At 36.9% G+C, this 23,518-nt stretch overlaps 1 protein-coding gene across 11 annotated transcripts in view; it reads right to left on the reverse strand.

The window, feature by feature from the left end:
* ANKRD12 (ankyrin repeat domain 12) overlaps positions 1-23,518 on the reverse strand; it is a 149,370-nt gene that overhangs the window by 35,899 nt on the left and 89,953 nt on the right. The window contains exon 7 of one of the 11 annotated variants that reach the window (XM_063795938.1): positions 10,126-10,205. The exons of 9 other annotated variants lie outside the window; for them this stretch is intronic. In XM_063795938.1, the coding sequence (XP_063652008.1) occupies positions 10,126-10,189 (64 nt within the window). In that variant the 5' untranslated portion in view covers positions 10,190-10,205. Of the gene's footprint in view, positions 1-10,125; positions 10,206-13,777; positions 13,941-23,518 lie in introns of those variants that run through there. One more of the 11 variants, XM_054672046.2, reaches the window with a different exon arrangement.

A 23,518-nucleotide genomic window follows, 5' to 3' on the forward strand; every position in this document is an offset into this window, starting at 1 on the left:
CTCACTGCTTCATTTAACTAGCCTTTTAAAAAAATGTATATATAGGAAGGGATTAGGGTAGTAATCTGTTGTGGGAAGGAAGATGGGAAGTAGACTTGTCTTGACAGTGTATTTGCATTGGAATTTACTTATATTATGTTTATTTGAAGTGGTTTGGAAGGAGGTAAAGTTAACCTCCCAATCACTCCTTGGGAACATCACTGGTTTAGAATCATTTCAAAGGTGTGTATTTTTACCACAATATCCCCAATGCATTCTATGTATTCTAGATGAGTAAGTGCTTAAACACACACATTATTTAGCTTTCTGTAAACTTATCAAAGCATCACTTTATTAAGAGCACCATTTATAGCACCCAGGGAATAAGAAACTTTTATATGTTATATTATGTTCGGTGAAGGATGAGAGGGGTGAGAGTGTGGTTACTGAGGGAAAAGAAGGCCCATTTATGGAATTTGGAAGTCTTCTGTAAGGAAGGTAACATCATTATGGTGGCTGTAAATTTCTCCTTTTGTTTTCCACATTATTCAAAAGTTACTTCAAATATAAGCCTCTGATCTATACAGAGGACTTTCGTAATGTCTAGCACATAGTAAGTGCTTAATGTTAAATTTATAATGAGTTTTAGAACTGTATTAAGATATCAAGAAATTAAGTGGGGGTGCTTATGGTGGGATAAGAGAGAAGTGTAGAAAGAGATACAAACATGAAATACAAATATATTCACTATATAATTTTGTGTAGTACCCAGGTGGCAACTACCGTCTGGACAATTCACTGATGTTTCCTCTAAACTCAGCAATTTGAAGAGGTGCCAAACATTTCATCCATATGCCATGACTTCCCATACTAACTGCCATGTGGAGCACAGATATGCTATTTGATTTGCTTCCCATGCCATCAATAGCTATCATATAGCTTGAGCTTTCACACACGCACTGACTTCCCTGTCTTCCTACACTGAGCTCCTGGTTTTCTCAGCTGTTGAACATTTTTGCCAAACAAAATTTCTTATTTTATACAATGGAATCATGTTTATATAGTGGTGTTTGTATAATTATTTATATATATACACTTTATGAATATAAAATAACTGCAGACACAAGTAATAATACAATTAAGATAAAGGAGGAAATTAGGTAAAATGAATCTTTAGCCTCCTTCAGAAGCTCACTGAAAGACTGTTCAATTGTGAAGCAGAGGAAAATTAAAGAACGTATATGAAATACTTATTTCACTTAGATTGAGACACAGAGTCACTAAGTCTGTCAACATTTTGAGAAACAGCAATGAAAAATAAGGTTTTAAAATTATGGGCAAAATTGTTATGTAAATGATTTTAATAATTGTACAGCAAGTTTATGTCAATACTGAGTGCCACAAATGTTTCAAAAGAAGTCCGATGTTCATGTCAGTCTTGACAAATATTAAGAAAATTGATCAGAACCATTAAAATTACGATCTCCTATTAAACCCCAGCAAAATCCCCACAAGCAAGTTCTTCTTCCCAACATTGAAATCACTACAGGTAAACTGTAAAAATTTGAAATAAGGTAAGAAAACACTTGAAAAAATGTGCTTTAAAAGAAACTATGGGTTGGGCACGGTGGCTCATGCCTGTAATCCCAGCACTTTGGGAGGCCGACGTGGGCTGATCACCTGAGGTCAGAAGTTCCGAGACCAGCCTGGCCAATGTGGTGAAACGCTGTCTCTACTAAAAATACAAAAATTAGGCAGGCGAGGTGGGGGGCGCCTGTAATCCCAGCTACTTGGGTGGCTAGGGCAGGAGAATCGCTTGAACCTGGGAGGTGGAAGTTGCACCATTGCACTCCAGCCTGGGCAACAAGAAAGAAACTCCATCTCAAGAAAAGAAAACAAAACAAAACAAAAAAACCCCAAAACTATGGAGATGCAATACTCAAAATCCAGACTCTGGGAAGATTTATCAGGGAAATGTATCAGGTTATTTCAACAGAAAATTCCAAGAACATAGGAAAGAAAGGAGGGGGAATATCTATAGATTAAAAGATACTCAGATATCTCAACCAATAAAGATTTTTAAAACACATATTTTACAAGGCAATTAGAACTAGAAATTTTAAGATGATAAAAATTAATTAGCCTAAATATGATAATATTGTAGTACACTTAATCACAATTAGAAGCAGCCCTATAATTAAAAAAAATTTTTTTTTAGATAGGGTCTCCGTCCGTTGCCCAGGCTGGAGTGCAATGGCACGATCGCAGCTCACTGTAACCTTGAGCTCCTGGGCTCATGCGATCCTCCTGCCTCAGCCTCTCAAGTAGCTAGGACTACAGGTACACACCACCACATCCAGGCCTTTTTTTTTTTTTTTTTTTTTTTGGTAGAGATGAGGTTGGCTGTTGCCCAGGTTAGTCTCAAACTCGAGGCCTCAAGCGATCCTCCTGCCTCTGCCTACTAAAGTGTTGGGATTACAGGCATGAGCCCAAAGATTTTAAATTAGTTAATAGTAGGCTCTATGGCAAAACAAACAAACAAAATCACTAATTTATTTCATTTTCAGCATCCTTTTTGCCCAACAGAAAGTATAACAGTCAAACATAATGAAGAACTGTCTTGGCACACTTCAAAATAGGTGTAATTAAATCAAATAAATGTATACAAAATTCATATTCCAGTTACATGCTAACAGCAGGATCATCTGACTCTGAACTTCCTATACTCAGTAACAATCAGCCTGGTGTAGTGCAAAGTCACATCGGTTCTGGCATTAGCCCTAGGTTCAAATCTTTGCTCTGCCATGTAAAAGATCAGTAATCTAGTATTAGGAATTAATACTCACAGGACTGTTTTAAGGATTAACTAATTTATGTAAAGTGCTTGACATATACCTGGCACATATACCATGCATGTGATAAATAGTAACTCACTGCCTACAAAAAAGAGAAGAATGTATCATGTAAATTAAAAACTTATAAATAACATACTTTTGACATCAAATACTGCCAAATTCAATAAAGCACATACGTCAATTTTAAAAGGCCAAAGTCTTAATCCCTTATTTGTTCAACATTGTACTATAAGATTGAAGACAAAAAGATTCAAGCTTGCTCCGGGCACTTATTTCACTTATTACAGGGCTACAATGGAAGTATGTGGTCCTTTAGAATAAGGGCAATGGAAACCATCAGTCTTTCAAATAAACAATGGAAATATATAGACATAAACTTTTCATGGGCAGGGAAGGAGAGGTGCAGGGAGGCGTGAGGGGAAAGAAGAAGTAGAGTGAAACACGAAACTTATTTTCTTATATCTAATATTTCATGTATTAGTGTTTGGTGGAATTTATACTTTTATTATAAAAGTACTAGTCATAATTGACAGTTATTTGTGTAAAATATTTTCTAGCACTCCTTAGAAGGGAAAGGAAATGGAGTGGAGATAGTAAACAGGGGAGGGATACAATAATATCAACTTTGTTGCATTTGCTAACTACAATTTAATGCCAGTATATAATTTTTAAAAGTTTCTATAGCTAAGTAGAGAACTTTTCACTGAAAATAAGCATTAGTAAAAGGTTAAAATGAGTACTGTACTTATGCAGTTCTATAAATTGTCTCATTCATCTATGTCCATCTTACATGTCTAGAATACCACTATGTAATGCTAATAATACATCTGTCATGACCATAAAGCTAGTAAGTGGCAGAGTTACATCTTCAAATCCAAGTTTCTCTGACTCCAAAATTGGTACAACCATCATGCTATGTTACTTCCTAGTATATAAAAGACACCAAATATATACTGTATAAACATCCAATAAAATGATGCCATACTTTGTGACCTTTCCCTAAGTATCTGAATATCTTCTACTTCTATCTTTATTTCATGATTGAGTATACTGACAAAACAACCCTGCCACAAAAATCTAGGCTCTAGAACAAAGTATTATTTTAAATGAGATTTACTAGTATTGACTTACATAAGTGTTTATGAGTTTTAAATTAAGAAAACAAAATGCTATGAAACATACTCACCTGAGATTAAAATTGAATTTCAAATGTGATTTGTGTTTGTCTATTCTTTACCTGATTCTGAGATATTCACGACTCAGACATAAATATCTTGATTTACCTATAAACTATTAATATAGTTTAAAAGAAAAAAGTCATGCCTTGACCTTAAACAATTACAAACTAGTGATTATAAACTGGTCTTTTTATTTTTTTGAGACAGGGTCTAGCTCTGTAGCCCCAGCTGGAGAGTGGTGGTATGATCACAGTGTTCACAGCTCACTGTAGCCTCAACCTCCTGGGCTCAAGCGATTCTCCCACCTCAGCTCCCTAAGTAGCTGGTACTACACGCGTGCCCCACCAAGCTTGGCTAATTTTTTTTTTTTTTTTTTTTTTGTAGAAATGGGGTTTTGCCATGTTGCCCAGGCTGCTCTCGAACTCCTGGGCTCAAGTAATCTGCCTGCTTTGGCCTCCCAAAGGGCTGGGATTCCAGGTGTGAGCCACCACATCTGGCCAGGTATTCTTTCAACAGTAGAATTATTACTAAGAAAAAACTATCTTTACATTGGGAATGGTATTTGTTTATATGGCTTTTTTTATTCAGATGGGCTAAGTGCATAAAAAAGTCCTAAGCTATATTTTAGTGATATTTTATTTTAAAATAACATTTATTGTGCTTCTGTTATAAAACTTCACAGTAGAAAGTCACAAAAACAGAGAGATGGGTAAAAGAAAAGAATAAACGCTACCTATAAAATAATCCCACCACCCAGGAGAGACATTTTTAATAGCTTAAAGTATTACACTTGATTTTATCTGACTTAATTAACTTGGAAATAATAAAGAGAACTTTGAAACCTTAGGCTTGTCCTCTTGGCCCTTTTAAATGACCTGATCTACTACTGTCATTTCAGAAAGCATGCTTATACTCCATGGAAAGTCCAAAATCATGCTATTATTTTAGCCTGCGTCATACTTACTGGAATTTTTGTCTCTGTTCTTGTTCATCAGCACAAAATGCCATCATATCCTCAACGGCATGACACAATGAACTCTCAGAATCGAAATCATACGAGTACTAGGAACTACTCTTTTCTTGGTAACACTCTTCACAAAGTTCTCTGAAATTTTGTTCTAAAATATGTCAATTGCTTGTTGCTGTCATTCTGGATTTTTTTAAATCAAAATCTTGAGTTAGAGCTGGGCACAGTAGCACACATCTATAGTCCCAGCTACTCAGGAAGCTTCGACAGGAAGATCTCTTGAGCCCATCAGTTCAAGACCAGCCTGGGCAATATAGCAAGACCTCATCTCAAAAAAAAGAGTTAAGTCTCCATGTTGTTTAGTTTTATATTTTGTGTCACTAAAAAGCAATATATTTGAATAATTTTCCAGAAAAAGAATAGAAAGTATATCCAAGGATGTTTTTAGCCTTTTTACCTGATTGATGGTTGGCTGATGATAGCATTCTAGGTTTAAAATAATTCCCTTTGATCTAAAAGTAAGTCTTTCTTCAGTTAAGAGACACTTTCATTCATTCATTTTTTTGAGACGGAATTTCGCTCTTGTGGTCCAGGTTGGAGTGCAGTGGTGCGACCTCGGCTCACTGTAACCTCCGCCTCCCAGGTTCCAGTGATTCTCCTGCCTCAGCCTCCCAAGTAGCTGAGGTTATAGTAGCCTGGCCAATTTTTCTTTGTATTTATTAGTAGAGACGGAAACCGGTTTCACCATGTTTGTCAGGCTGGTCTTGAACTCCTGACCTCAGGTGATCCACCCTCCTAAGCCTCCCCAAAGTGCTGGGATTATAGGCGTGGGCCACCGCACCCATCTCAAGACACTTTCTTCAATTTAAAAAACTATTTTCCTAACATTTGCATTTTGTAAGATAAATAATGTATGTTTTGTCCATTTTTTAAAAACCATTTTCCTCATATTTCCAACATCTTTGTTTTCCACATTCTTCATATGTCATCAAATTAGATCTTCAGCAATGTCTAGTCTATTCTTTAGTCCTTGACAGAATATTTACTTTAGTAATCATATATTATCTTGAATTCCAAGGACTTTCTTGGTCTCTGATTACCCTCTTTCACTGCAGCTTTTTGTTATGGTTGGTGGATCCACTGCCCTGTGTAACCTCCAAGGATACTAGGAACTTACCCTTCTGCTTCCTACATTATTTATGTTTGAGGATCAACTGTTGTGTTTGTTCATGCTGTCCCTTCTTATCTGTCATTCACTTGATTTTCCTCAAATCTCTGGATTTCTTTTCATATTGATACAGGGAAAAACTCATTTTTCAGCAGTTTTGTGGAGAGTCTCCTCTGAGTGAGAGGCTTGTTAGTAGTGATCTCAGCTGAGGCTGGTTCCCTGAACCAGCTGACTCTGAATTTCAGAGATTCTCTGGGGCATCATTGGGAGGAACAGTTCACATCTGCAGCAGGACTCTATGTCTCCTATTGAGTGGCTCCTTTGTTACACAAACAGCTCACTAACTAAAACTAATGTATTCAAGACTTATGTACATGTAACTGTTATTTATGTTGCCTAAACAAGTAACAGAAAAATGCACCTGCACTTTGGGAAACAAGTCTTTACAGCTTTCACATCCCCAAACGGATTGAGCAAGGTAGTTTAGAAACAGGAAAATAAAATATGAGGTAATTTTACATAGTCTCTTCTAAATTTCCATTTCTAAATTTCAATTTTCTAAAGCAAAGGTTATGAATTTTAATTCTACTTTACAAAAGAAGTCATACACATCTGTTCAGAGGTAAGTATGCCAGATAAGAACTTATTTTCATTGTATTACTATAGTATTACATATTGGTAAGAGATTACAGTTAAGACTTTAAGTGTGAGATGGGAAGGAAGAGAATATAATCAATAGCTGAAAATATCTAAGTCTAAAAGCAAAATCTACATACAAAATAAAATCAAGTACCACAGCACTCTGTACTCCCCTCAATCATACAACGCCTTTCTACTAAATTATCAGTAAAACAGAATTTGATTCTATAAATAATCAAGAATTTTTCCTCTGAAAATAAGACTTGTATCACTACAAAAATTTTGATGTCGCTAAAGGAAACTGACAAAATTACCCAGTCTCGACTATTCCATCATAAATATATACATTACATGGAGGTCCTTTTAACCCATGGCTAGATAAAACATTTTTCTGCAGACAGGATGAGATAGCTAAAGCTGAACTCATTTTTTTTGTATGCACATATAATATTTTTAAGCCAAAGGTCATTTTTTGGTGTTCTGCCCAAATGTACCCTTTATGGAGAGTTTTAGTCTTAAATATTCAGCAATATCTCACTACTGTAATTATGTGACAGACTCACTTTAAGTTGCTAGGCACTGGTAGAAATTCAGTTTCTAAGGAAAACACATCAAGTTAATATTTTAAACAAAAAACCTATTAGCTTTGGTATTTGCAATAAATAACTACATTTTTTGGGCAAATACATTTGAAATTTGTCTACATTTATATGAACTTCAAAGAAAGATACTTAATAGTCTTGTGTACCCTAAAGTTTAAAGACTTACATTAATTTGCAGCCATCCAGAAAACACTGCAGCTGCAAGTAGAATTTGCCATTTATTTTTCTGATATGTGTGTGTGTGTGTGTATATATATACATATGTGCAAGTCAAAGATATTTTGACTTATAGACACTGCTAAAAGTGATTTCTTACAGTGTATGTTAATCTAGGTATTCGCAATTTCTTTCCTTTTTTCCTCTAGGTAACATTGACATGTATTTTTCTTTTGGAAAAAAAAAAAAACTACCTGGAATTTAAAACTCTTAGGCTTTGGAGCTAGGCTGATATAATTAATTTACATCTGTATGTGTTCTGTTTGCTTAAGACAGAGGTAGAAGCAAGTTGGTGATATATACATTTAAAAAGTTTAAAAAACTAAGATTCAGAAATCTGTGTGTAAAGCACACCACATACGTTAGAAAGCAGAGGAGGAAAACTAAAGCATGCAAAACACTTGAAGTGTTCATTAAAGAATACCTCATTGCCTACCATGCTGTATGCTCAGCCCTCTGCACATAACAGATACCTAAGTGCCTATTTAATTTTTCTAAGCACTCACATCACAGGGATATGTGACAAAGGTGCTGAACACCAAACTTGATGCTTGCTGCTATTCAACAACCTCAGAAATAGGCTTAATCAAGGAGGTAGCTAATAGTCCTGCTTAAATAAAACAAGGTTCTTGGTTTACTAATGGATTGCAATTTTTTTGTACGAGACTTGAACTATTATCTAATAAATACACTGGAAGCTACTAAGACGTCACTTAAAAAGGACAAAAATAAAATACTATTTACATTTTAACTACATGTTAGATGAAAAATCTTTTATTATAGGTATACTCATATGCAAACTACTCTATAAAATGCTCTATCAAGTCTAGATTCCTGATCATCAAATTTGTTGATATATATATTTGGACATACTAAAAACACCCGATGTAACCTCTTCTTGTAGTCTTTATGCTTCTAGGTTAAAAAAATTTACTTTAAAACTTCCTAAGCTAACACTTCTCCCTACTTATGGTGAACTGTTAACATCACATAATCCATTTGATAAAAAATTCTGGTACATTTTGACTTAAATAATTTTTTTTGGATCTCTTATTATTAGAACTCCATTGTAAGTAAGTACCAACAGTTGTATTTTCATAGTTCCTGAAATATAAAACTGAGGAAATAAGTTGTACAAATTATGACAATATATTTATAATAGTACAATTTACTGTTATAACACTGAGAAAAGTAGGCTTCAAAGTCCTGGTCATTTTGTTTATTTTATGACACAGAAACGCACTCAGTAAACCAGTGGGTAACAACATACTACTGTAATTTCAAGTCTCCTAATCTGTCTTCAGTGAGCTCTAGAAGTAGCTTGCCTATTTATTAATGGAGCATTTTTCTTGATTAAGTTGAAGTATGCAAGTGAGGAGCATTTATAGGAGCCACTTAATAAAGCCAGTTTACTGACAAGGTAAGGTAGAAAATGGTGAATAGCTCTTTTGACAATGACTGGCATTTTAAACTTTGTTCATTAGACATTCTAAGTAATAAAACCAGTGTCTGGCAAAGTTGTTAACAAAACCTCTACTTTGGCAATTAATGAGTGTCAGTAAGTATGCGGGAGGGGTGTTATGTGACAAGTTACCCACTTCTCCATTTCCATGATTATGGTTTATGAGCAAGATCTGGTTTTCTGAATATGACTGAGTTCTCGCACCGTAGCAAGAAGCAATCATTTGAAGCAAACACTATTGCTGGACAGAATTTCTATAGAGGAAGGTAACATGGACTTAGACTAATGGAAAAAGGCAGAAGTTAGGGGAAAAAAGACTAAAGAATTATGCAAATTTAAAAGTGCCAAACATTTATACACAAATAAGCTGTATTAATCAGGACATGTATTCCTGCAACAATATCATAAATGTCTGATACACATGACATAAAACTGCTACTCAAAGTGTGGTCCATAAAGACAGGCCAACCTGCAAATTGTTTATTACTAAACCATCATAAAATAAGGAGCTGGTACCAAACATGGAAATCAATTACATCACAAAGCACACTACTTATTTTAGTGGACATTTTTTTCCATAATATTTTTTCCTTTCTGATTAAGGAAGCAATGTACTGACAGACATTCTGGCACAAGCTCCTTATCCTGAGGGCTGGTAACAAACAGTTAATGGAAAGGCTACTCTGAGTAGCACTGGCATAAAGCACAATGACTAATGAATAAACCACATTTAGAATGCTACATACATGATACCCTCTTAGTTACTCCAAATTTATTAAGTTCTGAAATTAATAATCTTGGTTATTCTTTAACTTTCAACACTTAAAGTGTATCTGTCACATAGATGATGTGCTATATTATTAGATAATGCTATCTGGCTTCATATATACAAACATCTATGGGCAGTTACATGATTATATATTAGTATGTTCTGAATTTAGATTGGATGAAGTTTGGTACAGTTAAATCTAACAAGGACCTCATGTAAATTAAGTAATAAATTTTGGGTATTTTCATCAGTCTTTTTCAGCAACTCCAAAATCTTTATATGATACTTACTGATGATTTTTGTATCATTCCTTGAGGGACTTTGACCAAGCAATAATTCAGGCACATTCACCATGTGGAAAATAAATATTCTGAAAAATCAATACATAGCTGATGAACACATGAAACAATCAAGATCAGTGAAAATCAAAAAGGTTCTAGAAGGTGTGTTCTGCACTAATTAAACATGTAAGTTCAAATAAAATACCTCCCTTCTTCCGTGGGAAAACTTGTTGCATCACTTCTTTCTAAAAGCAAGTTTATAACAAAGCTGCTTTTCATAGCTACAATTTTCAGAAGCGACAGCAATTAAAAGAATTAGTAGCGATTTTTGAGATTTCTTAATATCCAGAGGGCAGCCAAATATGTAATATTTATAATAGCATAACAGTTAACATATCATATAAACAATTTTTACCTTTAAAATCTTATTTTCTTTCCTTTGAGACAGGGTCTCACTCTGTTGTCCAGGTTGGAGTACAGTGGTGCAAACACAGCTCATGGCAGCCTCGACCTCCCAGGCTCAAGTGAACCTCCTACCTCAGCCCCATCCCGAATAGCTGGGACTCCTGGTGCGTGCCACCATGCCCTGCTAATTTTTGTATTTTCTGTAAAGATGGGGTTTCACCATGTTGCCTGGGATGGTCTTGAACTCCTGGACTCAAGTGATTCACCCGTCTCGGCCTCCCAAAGTGCTGGGATTACAGGCGTGAGCCACTGCACCCAGCCTTAAAATATTACTCTCTTACTTTCTCACCGAAGTTAATGCAATTTCAGCTATTATGATCTTTATTCCAGTTTAGACTGGACAAAAACGTTCAAAGGACTCTCAGTTTAGCTGGAAGATGGACTTACAAAAATTTTGAAAGCTGAAATTGACAGGAGTCAATTATGTTTTATGTTTTCTCCATTTTCTTAATCAGCTGTATCCTCGGTACCTAAGCAATGCCTAACCTATAATGAGTGCTCAAAAATAGCTGTTGAATAATTGAAGGAAAAGGAAGAAGAGTTTAGATGACTCTCGAGTGTATGACTTATATGTGCAGATGAATGATGTTACACTAATTAAGACAGAACACGAAGAGGAGTGTAATGGTGGGGGTATGCTGATTTTTGAGATTTTGCTGAGGAAATCCAGGTGGAAATATTCAGAGAACAGCCAAATATGTAAGTTTGAAGCTTAAGAGAAATGTCTGAGATAGATGTATTTTAAAATCATTACATAAATGGTAGTAAAAACTCTAAGTGTGGGTGAAATTTACTTGAGAGAGTATGCAGCATGAGAAGAGGGTCCAGAAAGTAAAAATCTTGGGAAAACCAACACAGGGGTGTTTATGGAAAGGAAATGAGGAAGTTACGAAGACACGAATCTAGGAGGAAATTGAGAAGGAATAGTCTGGGGAGCTGGACGAAAGCCAAGGAGAACTTTGTCCCAAGAACCAAGGCAAGAGAATTTTAGGAAGAATATGGTCAACAGTGTCAAATTCTATGGAGAATTTCAAAGGATAAGGACTGAAATACCACTGAGGGGTCTGGCAGTGACAGCATGTGCAATCTTAGTAAAACTAGGTTCCATGGAGGAGTCAGTCTACAATGTACCTTAAGAAGCTTAGTTGTGAAGGGAAGGGCATAAATGATTAAATAAACGGGGATGCAGGGCAGGAGAAGATTTTGTTGAGTCTTGTAAATATATGTGTAAAAAAATTATCAATGATTGTGTCCGACTGTACTTTGACCTTTCCATCCATCCAAATCATCATCTCCTCTGCCACTAGCTACCTAAGACATGTCTCCTTAATGGCCTGGTATACATCCTTCCAGATTTCGCTCCATGCTAATAAAATTTTACACAAACATGTACATAAACATACATACAGATTTTAAAAACACTGTTCATTTTACAAAAATGAGATATAACTATTCTTGATTTTTTGAACTCAACAATACCTTATAAAAATGTCTTCAAGTAACCCTACAACTCCAGGCACAGCACTGACATGCTTTTCCATGGCTGTGCAATAGTTTATGGTGAGGCTATACATTGATTTAATCAACCAATCCCCTAGTGATGGCTATATTTTTTGTCCCTAAAAAGAATGTTATAATAAACATAGGATACTCCCACAAGTGTGACTGCTAGATCATGAAGCATGAGTATTTTTAAGAGCATTTTTGTGATGGTAAATTTTGTACTTACACACAAGTGGACAGAATGTTATAGAGACAATTTGTCTCAGCTCCAGTGACCATCAATCTTTGACCAATTCACACCTCCATTCACCCCATCCCTGTATCATTTTGAAGATCTTGTTCATATCCTATCATTTCATTGATAGATATTTCAAGTATGTATCTCTAGGACTCTTGAGTTTTGTTAGCTGTTGCTAGACTGTTTTTCAAAAAGATGGTAAAATTTGCATAACCTCCCTTTTTAACCCTTTCCTTATTAGGTAACCACTTTATAAGTTGTTGGTTTATTCTCCCACTATTTCTTTTTTTAAAATGTGTAAGAAAATATATGTATTTATATGCTTTTAAAATCTTTAAATGTTTGCAATTATCCTTTTACCCTGACAGGTGAGTAGTATCTCAGCCAGGTACAGGATTCTTATGTTGCAGTTCTTTTCTCTCAGTAATCTATCTTCCAGTATTGCAAATCTGAAGTCCAGTGCCAACCTGACAGTATTTCTTTGCCCATAACTTGTCACTTCATAGCTAAAGAATTTGGCCAATGTATGTCAAGGGGTATATATGTGTGTTTTCATCAAATCAATCTGAAGCTCAGTGAACTTCAAAACTGATAGGCTTTTTCAGCTCAGAAAAATTTTCTTCAATTATTTGCATAAATATTATCTATCTTCCATCTGTTTTTCTCCTTTTTAAATTCCTATAAATAACTATTATACACATGTTAGTTCTGTTATGTCTCCTGGATCTATTCCTTAAGTCTTTTACCTTTTCTTTCATGATTCTCTTTGAATTTTTGCTCTATGTTTTGAAGATTTATCTTACTTTATTTTTCCAGTCTAATAATTGAAGTCTCCAGTTGAATAATTTAAGTCTCCACAGTGACCATCCCCCACTTCATCAACTGAGTTTTAAGCTCAGAAAAGTATTTTTATGCTGTACTTGAATTTTCTTAAGTGCCCATTTTTGTTGTTGTTGAAGCTGTTTCCTCTAATAGTTTCACTTAGGTGGGTTAACATTCTGTTTGTTTAAATTTATCATTCTCTCACTTTTCTAGGCAATCCTGGAGGGTTGGTAAGCTCACTTATTTTTATTGGATAGTGAAGAGGTGAAAATAGATACTAAAAGCAAAGTTGCCACCTTCACAATTTTTTCTATAGTTTTAGCTCCATTCGTTATTTCCTTCAAATATCGATGTCAATCCTTCACCATTGTTATATTTTTCTTCTTCATTCCCCACTTTCCCTGTCTCCTCTTCCTAAGTTAGTTCCACTTTTGGATGGGTGATAGTTTAGTTGAAGCCGTGATTGTTTCCTAAGTTAAACAAAAGAACTATCACTATTGCTGGTCCCTTCTCAAAAGCATAGAAAACATATAAGGCTTTTCCCTTAACATATAATCTTAAAAATTTCTTAGTACTAAAAAAAAAAAAAAAAGTCCCTCAATATCTAGATATTATATATGCCATTTATCTTACCTGAGTTTTCTATAAGATTTTCCCAGAGAAGAATAAATCAACTATTAAACACATATTTCTCAGTCTTGCCCATTAAAGTCTGATGAGCCTTTTAAATCATTTTTATTTTTTTCTACATGGTCTTCTTCTGTTTCTTTTCCACACAAAATATCTGTTAAAGAACCAAGGCTGTTTGGCTTTCTCACAATCTGGAATTTGCTGATTGCATACACTTGGTATAGTTCAACTTGCTCCGCTGAGCTTGGCATTTCCTGCAAATTGGTAGCTGGATCCTGAGGATGAAGAGACTAAGGTTTGATCCCTTTGATAAGGCCATAGCAGGAGTACAGTATATTCTTTCATCAGGTGTGCAAGAATATAGTGTATTCTTTTTCTCTTTATGTAGTGTTAGCAACTGTTGATATTCAATGCTTAGAGATATATTAACTATGGCAAAATAGTAATATTTTAACTTTTTTCTTTTTAGCTGGATTAATATTATAAAGATACTTCTCCTTACCTATGATGAAATTATCCAGTGACAGAGTTCATATAACGAAGGCAAGATAAATGATTTTTCTTCCTATTCAATTTTTGTTTTTGTTAACAGGCATGATCTTTCTATGTTGCCCAGGCTGGCCTCAAGGGATCTTCCCACCTCAGCCTTCTAAGTAACTAAGACTTCAGGTATGCATCATTATGCCTAGCTATTGGCCTATTTTTTAAGATGACAAACTGGCTCTCTATCATCCTCTTATGATGATGAATTAATTTTTTAACTTATCATAAAGAATTAAACAAGATGGCAGACTAGAGATATCAGACACCCACCCTCTCCAGAGTGAGCCAAAATTGCAAATAGGTAATCATACCTTGAATAGGGTATCTAGGAAGAGAACATTAAAGTCCAACAGAGAAGTCACAGGAAACACTTGAGGCAGAGAAGGGGAAGGAACCAAGCAGCCTACTTGTCTGAGATCTGCTGGCAGCTGTGAGGGGCTCAATATTGGGGCAGGGGAAAGAGTAAGTGAGAACTTTAGAAGTCCACAACCCCATCACAAACTGCTGCAATCTGAACCACAAGAGAGCTCCTCTACCCATACCAACCCTGAAACTAGTGTGGGCAGTGATTTGGAGACCCTGCACAAGCATTGCACCAGACAGGGAACTTGCACTGGGTCACTATCCCCTCTCCCAGCCTCTGGTACCTAAGCGGCTGGAACTGGGCACCACCACGACAGCCCAGCTGTCAGGAGACTTCATCCTGCTCTGGGAACCATAGCCCCCATATCTCCACATCCCAGGAGCCTCCACTGACATTCCCCCAGTCTCCACCCAGAGGACTATAGTGGCACAGTGTTGGCTGGACCCAAAGGTGCTATGGGGTTTCTGGTACTCTAACTCAAGAGAGTATTCTCCAGGGAAATAATGGTGCACTGTACCAAAAACGAAGCCCCTGGGACAAAGGAAACTAAAGCATCAGCTTTCTAGAGCCCAGAGCTCCCTGCATACAGCTGTGAAAAGTGACCCCACCACCAGCAGCACAAACTGTGTGCTCAGCCTTGTGAGAGAGAGATCCCCCGTCGCCCCGCCACTGGTGGAGCAGCTTCTGTGCCTGGGCTCACATGTAGAGTGGGATCCCTTCTCCCGCTCCAAACACCATTGCAGGCACAGCTGTTGCTGCTACCACGGGAGGCTGGGGTGAGCGAAACAGAGAGCTGCCTGTCTAGGCCTGTGAGTGGTGACTGTGCCCCTACTGGTGGCATGGCCTTTGTGCTGGGGCCTGTGTACGAAGGGTGGATTCCTTCTCCATTCTGTGCGGCTCTGCTGAAGAGATTGAGAAAGCCTGAGAGTTGTGTCTGGGGCTGTCTGGTAACCCTGCACCACAGTCACTGCCAACACCAGCATTCACTACTTAGAATCCAGGGGATCATCCCACCACTGGCACTGCCCCTACCACGCTGGGACCTGAGAACCTGTTCACCTGCCCAGCCCACTGTGCCGTTACTGGCATCTAAGTAAGCTACCTGGACATCTAAGAATTGACCTACCTGGTCCTGCTGACACCAGTGCCAGAATATGATGGGCTGGGGCTCAGAATAAGGCATGTTCAGCCCACCACTGCCACCACTGGGGCCAAAGACTGGCCCACCTGACATGTCTGTCCCTAGCAAAACTTCACCATAAACTCCACTAACTGCACCCTAAACAACCAAGTAAATCACAGATACCAATGACATTGTTTATAGCCAAAGAAATAATACAGATTACACTGCACTATCACGCACACCCAGAATCAAAGCCAAAAGGCCCTATCCAACTAACACCACTGATATAATCTTTGGGAAGAAGCTCTCCCCTATGAAAGCAAACTCAAAAAGCTGGAAGAAGTAACTGTTACACCAGATACACAGGTATGAATGTAGGACAAAAGGAAACATGAAAAAAGAAGGAAATATGACACCCCCACAGTAATTCCTGAGCAACAGATCCCAATCAAAAAGAAATTCAAGAATCCTGGGGGAAAAAATTCAAAACTATGATACTAAGGAATCTCAGTGAGATATAAGAGAATTCCAAAGACAATACAAAGAAATCAGAAAAACCATTCAAGATAGGAATGAGAAATTTACCAGAAAGATATCATAAAAAAGAACCAAACAAAAATTCTGGAACTGAAGAACTCCTTGAATGAAATACAAAATACACTAAAAAACTTCAACAACAGACTAGACCAAGCAGAAGAAACAATCTCAGAACTTGAAACTCGGTCTTGGCCAGGCACAGTGGCTCACATCTGTAATCACAGCACTTTGGGAGGCCGAGGTGGGTGGATCACTTGAGGCCAGAAGTTCGAGAGCAGCCTGGCCAACATGGTGAAACCCCTGTCTCTTTAAAAAATGCAAGAAATTATCCAGGCGTGGTGGTGCACACCAGTAATCCCAGCTACTCGGGAGGCTGAGGCACAAGAATTGCCTGGACCTGGGAGGCAGAGGTTGCAGTGAGCCGAGATCACACCACTGCACCCCAACCTGGGCAACAGAGCCAGATTCTGTCTCAAACAACAACAACAACAACAAAATCAGGTCTTTCAAAACTAACCAGACAAAAATAAAGAAAGAAAAAAAAAAGAATGAACAAAGTCTTTGTGATATATGGGATACTATAAGCAACCAAATATATGAATTACTGGTATCCCCAAAGGTGAGATGAGAACAAAAGGGATGAAAAACCTATTTATCAAAATAGCAGATGAAAACTTCCCAAGTCTAGCAAGAGATTCAGACATTCAGATGCAGGAGGCCCAGTGTTCCCCAATGCAAAAAGGTTTCCACAGCACATTACAGTCCAACTGTCTAAAGTCAATAACAGAGAGAAAATTCTAAAACACTAAGAGAAAAGTATCCAGTCACCTACAGAGAGGCCTCCCCCCACCACCATCAGACTAACAGCAGACTTCTCAGCAGAAACCTTATAGGCCAGGATATAATAGGAAAATAAGTGCTGAAAGAAAGAAAATGTCACCCAAAGATACTACATCCAACAAAATTATCCTTCATAAACGAAGAAGAAATAGAATCTTTCCCAGACAAGCAAATACTGAGAATTCATCACCACTAGACCTGCCTTAACAGAAATGCTCAAGGGAGTCCTAAACCTGGCAGTGAAAGAACAATAGTTACTACCATGAAAACACCTGAAAATACAAAACTCACTGGTAAAGCAAATACACAAATGAGGAAGAGAAAATAATCAAATGGTAGTACCACAGAAAATCAGCACACAACAAGGACAACCAAGACAAAAAGGAACAAAGAATAATACACAAAATAACCTGAAAACAACAATACAACAGAAACAAATCTTCACATATCAATAAAATTGAATGTAAATGGGTTAAATTCTCCACTTAATAGATACAGACTAGCTGAATGGGTAAAAAAACATGATCCAACTATATGTTGCCTATAAGAAATGTATTTTACCTGTGAGGACACATATAGATTGAAAATAAGGGGATGGAAAAAGATATTCCACACAAATGGAAACCAAAAGCAAGCAAGAGTAGCTATAATTATATCGGATAAAATATCTTTTTTTTTTTTTTTTTTTTGAGACAGAGTCTTGCTCTGTTGCCCAGGTTGGAGTGCAGTGGCATGATCTCAGCCCCCTGCAACCTCCGCCTCCCAGGTTCATGCTATCCTCCTGCCTCAGCCTCCCAAGTAGCTGGGACTACAGGCACCCGCCACCATGCCTGGCTAATTTTTTGTATTTTTAGTAGAAACACAGTTTCACCGTTAGCAAGGATGGTTTTGATCTCCTGACCTCATGATCCACCCACCTCGGCCTCCCAAAGTGCTGGGATTACAGGCTCGAGCCACTGCGCCCGGCACGGATAAAATATATTTAAGTCAAAAAAAGTTTAAAAAAAGACAAAGAAGGTAATCATATAATGATAAAGAGATCATTACAGCAAGAGAATATAACAATTCAAAATAATATATGAACCCAACACTGCAGTACCCAGATTTACAAAGCAAATACTCCTAGATACAAAGGAAGACTCCAACACAATAGTAACGGGGGACTTCAACACATCACTGTCAGCATTAGACAGATCATCTAGATAGAAAATAAAGAAACACTGGACTTATACTGGACTTCAGACCAAAGGACCTAACAGACACTTTCAGAACATTTTATCCAACAACTGCAGAATACACATTCTTCTCATCAGCACATGGAACATGGGACTGACCATGTTAGGCCACAAAACTAGTCTCAACAAATTTTTAAAACTTGAAATCACACTGTATTCCACAATGGGATGAAACTAGAAATCAATACCAAAAGGAACTTTGAAAACTATACAAATACACAAAAATTAAACAATATGCTCATGAACGACCACTAGATCAATGAAGAAATTAGATGGAAATAAAAAAAATTCTTGAAACAAATGAAAGTGGAGGCCAGGCATGGTAGCTCACGCCTGTAATCCTAGCACTTTGGGAGGCCGAAGCAGGCAGATCACTTGAGGTCAGGAGTTCAAGACCAGTCTGGCCAACATGGTGAAACCCCATCTCTACTAAAAAAAAAAAAAATACAAAAATTATCCAGGTGTGGTGGCACGCATCTGTAGTCCCAGCTGCTCGGGAGGCTGAGGCAGGAGAATCTCTTGAGCCTGGGAGGCAAAGGTTGCAATAAGCCGAGATCGTGCCACTGCACTCAAGCCTGGGCAACAGAGCTAGACTCTGTCTCAAAGAAGACAAAAAAAAAAAGAAGAAAGTAGAAACACAACATACCAAAACCTGGGGACACAGCAAAAGCAATGCTAAAAAAGAGGTTTATAGCAATAAACACAAATAAATATTTTAAATAAACACTATAGTGATACACACCTCAAGGTACTAAAAAAAGCAAAAACAAACGAAACCTCATGCTAGCAGAAAAAATAATAAAGATCACAGCAGAACTAAACAAAATACAGAGACTTAAAAAAATGCAAAGGATCTATGGAATGAAAAATCAGTTCTCTGAAAAGATAAACTGCTAACTAGACTAACCAAGAAGAAAGGAGATCCAAACAAAATCAGAAATAAAAAAGGGGACATTACAACTGATATCACAGAAATACCGAAAATCACCAGAGACTATTATGAACTATATGCAACAAACTGAAAAACCTAGAGGGAACGGATACAGTCCTGGAAATATACAACCTGCGAAAATCAAACCAGAAAGTAACAGAAAATCTGAATAGACCAATTCAGTAATAGAAAGTCTCCTAACAAAGAAAAGCTGGGGACCAGATGGACTCACTGCAGAATTCTACCAAAGCATTACTACAAAGAAGTACAAAGAATTACAAATTAGTACAAAGAAGAACTAACACCAATCCTCTTGCAACTACTCCAAAAAATTGAAGAGGAGGGGATTCTCCCTAACCCATTCTACAAAGCCAGCATCACCCTGATTCCACAACCAGAGAAGGACACAACAAAAAAAGAAAACTATAGGCCAACATCCCTGATGAAAAGAGGTAAAAATCCTCAACAAAATATTAGCAAACTGAATCCAATGGCACATCGAAAAGATAATACAACATGATCAAATGGAATTTATACCAGGGATGCAAGCATGGTTCAAAATATGCAAGTCAATAAACGTCATACATCACATAAACAGAATGAAGGACAAAAACCATATAATAATTTCAACACAAGCAGAAAACCCATTTGACTAACAACTGATAATCAAATTCAGTAACGTTGCAGATACAAAGTCAAAATACAAAAATCAGTAGCATTTTTACACACCAATAATGAAACAGCTGAAAAAGAAATCAAGGCAATCTCATTTACAATAGCTATCAAAAAAAAAAAAACAAAAACAAACAACAACAACAATAACAACGAACAACTAGGAATAACTTTAACCAAGGAGGTGAAAGATCTCTACAAAGAAAACTACAAAACGCTGATGAAAGAAACTGAAGCAGACACAAACAAATGGAAAAACCTCCCATGCTCATAGATCAGAAGAATTAATGTCATTACAGTGAGCAAGCTGCCCAAAGCAGTCTACAGACTCAATGTAATCCCCATCAAAATATCAATGTCATTTTTCACAGAAATAGAAAAAACAATCCATAAACATGTATGGAAACAAAAAAGAGCCTGAATAGCCAAAGCAATCCTGAGCAAATAGAACAAAGCTGGAGGAATCACTTCAAAATATATTACAGGGACTGAGAGAGCACAGTGTTGGTATAAAAACAGACACAGAGACCAATGAAACAGAATAGAGAACCCAGAAATAAATCTGCATATTTACAGCCAAACGATCTTTGATAAAGCCACCAACATACATACACTGAGGGACGAATACCATCTTCAATAAATGGTGCTGGGAAGACTGGATAACCATATGCAGAAGAATGAAACTGGATCCCTATTTCTCACAACATATAAAAGTCAACTCAAAATGAATTAAAGACTTAAATGTGAGACTCAAAATTATAAAACTAGTAAAAAAAAAAAAAAAGCACATGGAAAACTCTTTAGGACATTGGTCTAGGCAAAGATTTTAGAGCTAAGACCTCAAATGCACAGGAAACAAAAAAGTAGACAAATGGGGCTATCAAACTGTAAAACTCCTCCATAGCAAAAAGAATCAAGAGGGTAAAGAGACAACCCTCGAATGAGAGAAAATATTTGCAAATTACTCATCTGACAAGGGACTAATATCCAGAATATACAAGAAATTCAAGTACCTCAACAGTAAAGAAAACTCCAAATAACCCCATTAAAAAATGGGCAAAGGACTTGGAAGACATTTCTCAAAAAAGATACAAATGGCTAATATATGAAAAAATTCTCGACATCACTAATCATCAGGGAAAAGCATCAAAATCACAATGAGATAGCATCTCACCCCGGTTAGAATGGCTATTATCACAAAGACAAAAAATAACAGTTACTGGCGAGGGTGTGGAGAAAAGGGAACCTCTTTTACACTGTTAGTGGGAATGTAAATTAGTACAACTGCTATGGAAAAGTTTGGAGATTTCTCAGAAAATTAAAAATAGAATACCATCCAGCAATCCCACTACCAAGTATCCATCCAAAAGAAAGGAAATCGGTACATCAAAGGGATACCTGCACTTACAAGTTTATTGTAGCTCTGTTCCCGACAGCAAAGATATGGAATCAACCTAAATGCCCATCAACGGATGAATGGATAAAGAAAATGTGGTGCATATATACACTAGAGTACTATTCAGCCATACAAAGGAATGAAATCATGTCATTTGCAGCAACATGGATTTCATTTGCAGCAACATGGATGTCATTTGCAGCAACATGGATGGAATTAGTGAAGTCAGGCACAGAAAGACAAAGACAGCATGTTCTCTCACTCATATGTGGAAGCTAAGAAACTTAAATCTCATGGACATAGAGACTAGAATGACAGATACCAGAGAATGGGAAGGGGATTGGTGGGGGAGAGTGGGGAAGCAATGGATGTGGATACAAACATAGGGTTAGATGAAGTAAGTTCTAATGTTTGATAGCAGATTAAGGTGACTATACTTAGCAACAGTATTATGTATATTTAAAAGTAACTAGAAGAGATGACTTGAAATGATACCAACATATAGAAATAACACTTAAGGTGATGGATACCCCAATTACCCTCACTTGATCATTACACATTCTTTGCATGTAACAAACTCACATGTACCCCATAAATATGCAAATGATTATATAGTGAAAAAGGGGGAAAATCATCATAATAAACTCATGGGTTTCAACATATTTGATGGATTTCAAACCACGGCAATTTACTCTGTTCTTGAAGCTCACATTGTCCCATCTTTGGTCAATACAAAACTGCTCCAAATTGTCTCCTAACACCTTTCGGTAAGATCTTATATTAGTCTTTGATAGCTTCCCTGAAATCTGGAATTTTAAGATATTCCAAGCTCAAATATTTCCTGCCCCAGACCTGGAATCATCTTCTTCTATGAAATCTTGGTTTTCTTTTTGTAGAAAACATTTTAAGATCATAACCTGGGAGGTGGGAATGATAACTGCTATTTTAGTCATTCCTTTTAGTTATTTGTATAATTTAATTCAGAAATAATTTCACACTCACAAGAAGTTAGAGAAATAAATACTGAACACTATATATCTGTAACCCAGATTTATCCAGTTAATGTTTTACCTCCTTGCTTTATAACTTGTTTTCTTTCTATATATATGTATATATATTACATATCTTTTTCTAAAGTATATGAGTGTAAATTAAATGCATCATGGCCCTAAACCATATATATTTTAGTATTTCCTAAGACACAAGAATATTCTCTTCTGTCACCACAGTAATCAACTTCATAAATTTACACTGATATGACGCCAATCTACTGTCCATTTCCTTGTTAAATGATCTAATAACGTCCTTTATAATCATTTTTCCCCTCCAGTACAGGATCCAGTCTAGGAGCAGGTATTGCCTTTAATTACCATCTCTGCGGATAATCTGGCATATTTCTACTGCCTTTATTGGTTTCTTATGAAAATTCCCATTTCTTAATCTTTCATGACACAAAACTGGCTTTATTTTTTTTAAAAAAGAGCATTTCTCATGATGCATTCTCAGCTGTAATACTAAAAAAGTGATGTTATATCCCTTTTAGGTATCACATCTGGAGGCAGATATGGCCATATCTCCTTCCTTTGATGATGTAAATAGAGTTCACACAGTCTAGGTGCTGCTGGATTTCTCTACCATATAATCACTGGTTTGTTTTTCCTCCACCCACCCTTTCTGATGTGAAAAGGGTATGTAAAAACCCTGCTTCTCAGTAAAAATCCACCCCCCCAAGTTTATCAGCCATTAGTCATTATTGTCTAATCATGTTTATCATGATGGGTATAAAATGATCAGTGGGAGGGGCAGGAACTGACTAGGAAGGGGCATCAAGGAACTTTCAGGAGTGATGGGAAATTTTTTTTTTTTTTTTTGAGACAGAGCATCACTCTTGTTGCCCAGGCTGGAGTGTAATGGTGCGAACTCAGCTTACTGCAACTTCTGCCTCCCAGGTTTAAGTGATTCTCCTGCCTCAGCCTCCTGAGTAGCTGGGACTACAGGCACGCACCACCACGCCCAGCTAAGTTTTTGTACCTTTAGTAGAGATGGGGTTTCATCATGTTGCCCAGGCTAGTCTTGAACTCCTGACCTCAGGTGATCCACCCA

Source organism: Pan troglodytes, chromosome 17 (genome assembly GCF_028858775.2).
Source record: "Pan troglodytes isolate AG18354 chromosome 17, NHGRI_mPanTro3-v2.0_pri, whole genome shotgun sequence".
In the NCBI taxonomy this organism is placed as follows: domain Eukaryota; kingdom Metazoa; phylum Chordata; class Mammalia; order Primates; family Hominidae; genus Pan; species Pan troglodytes.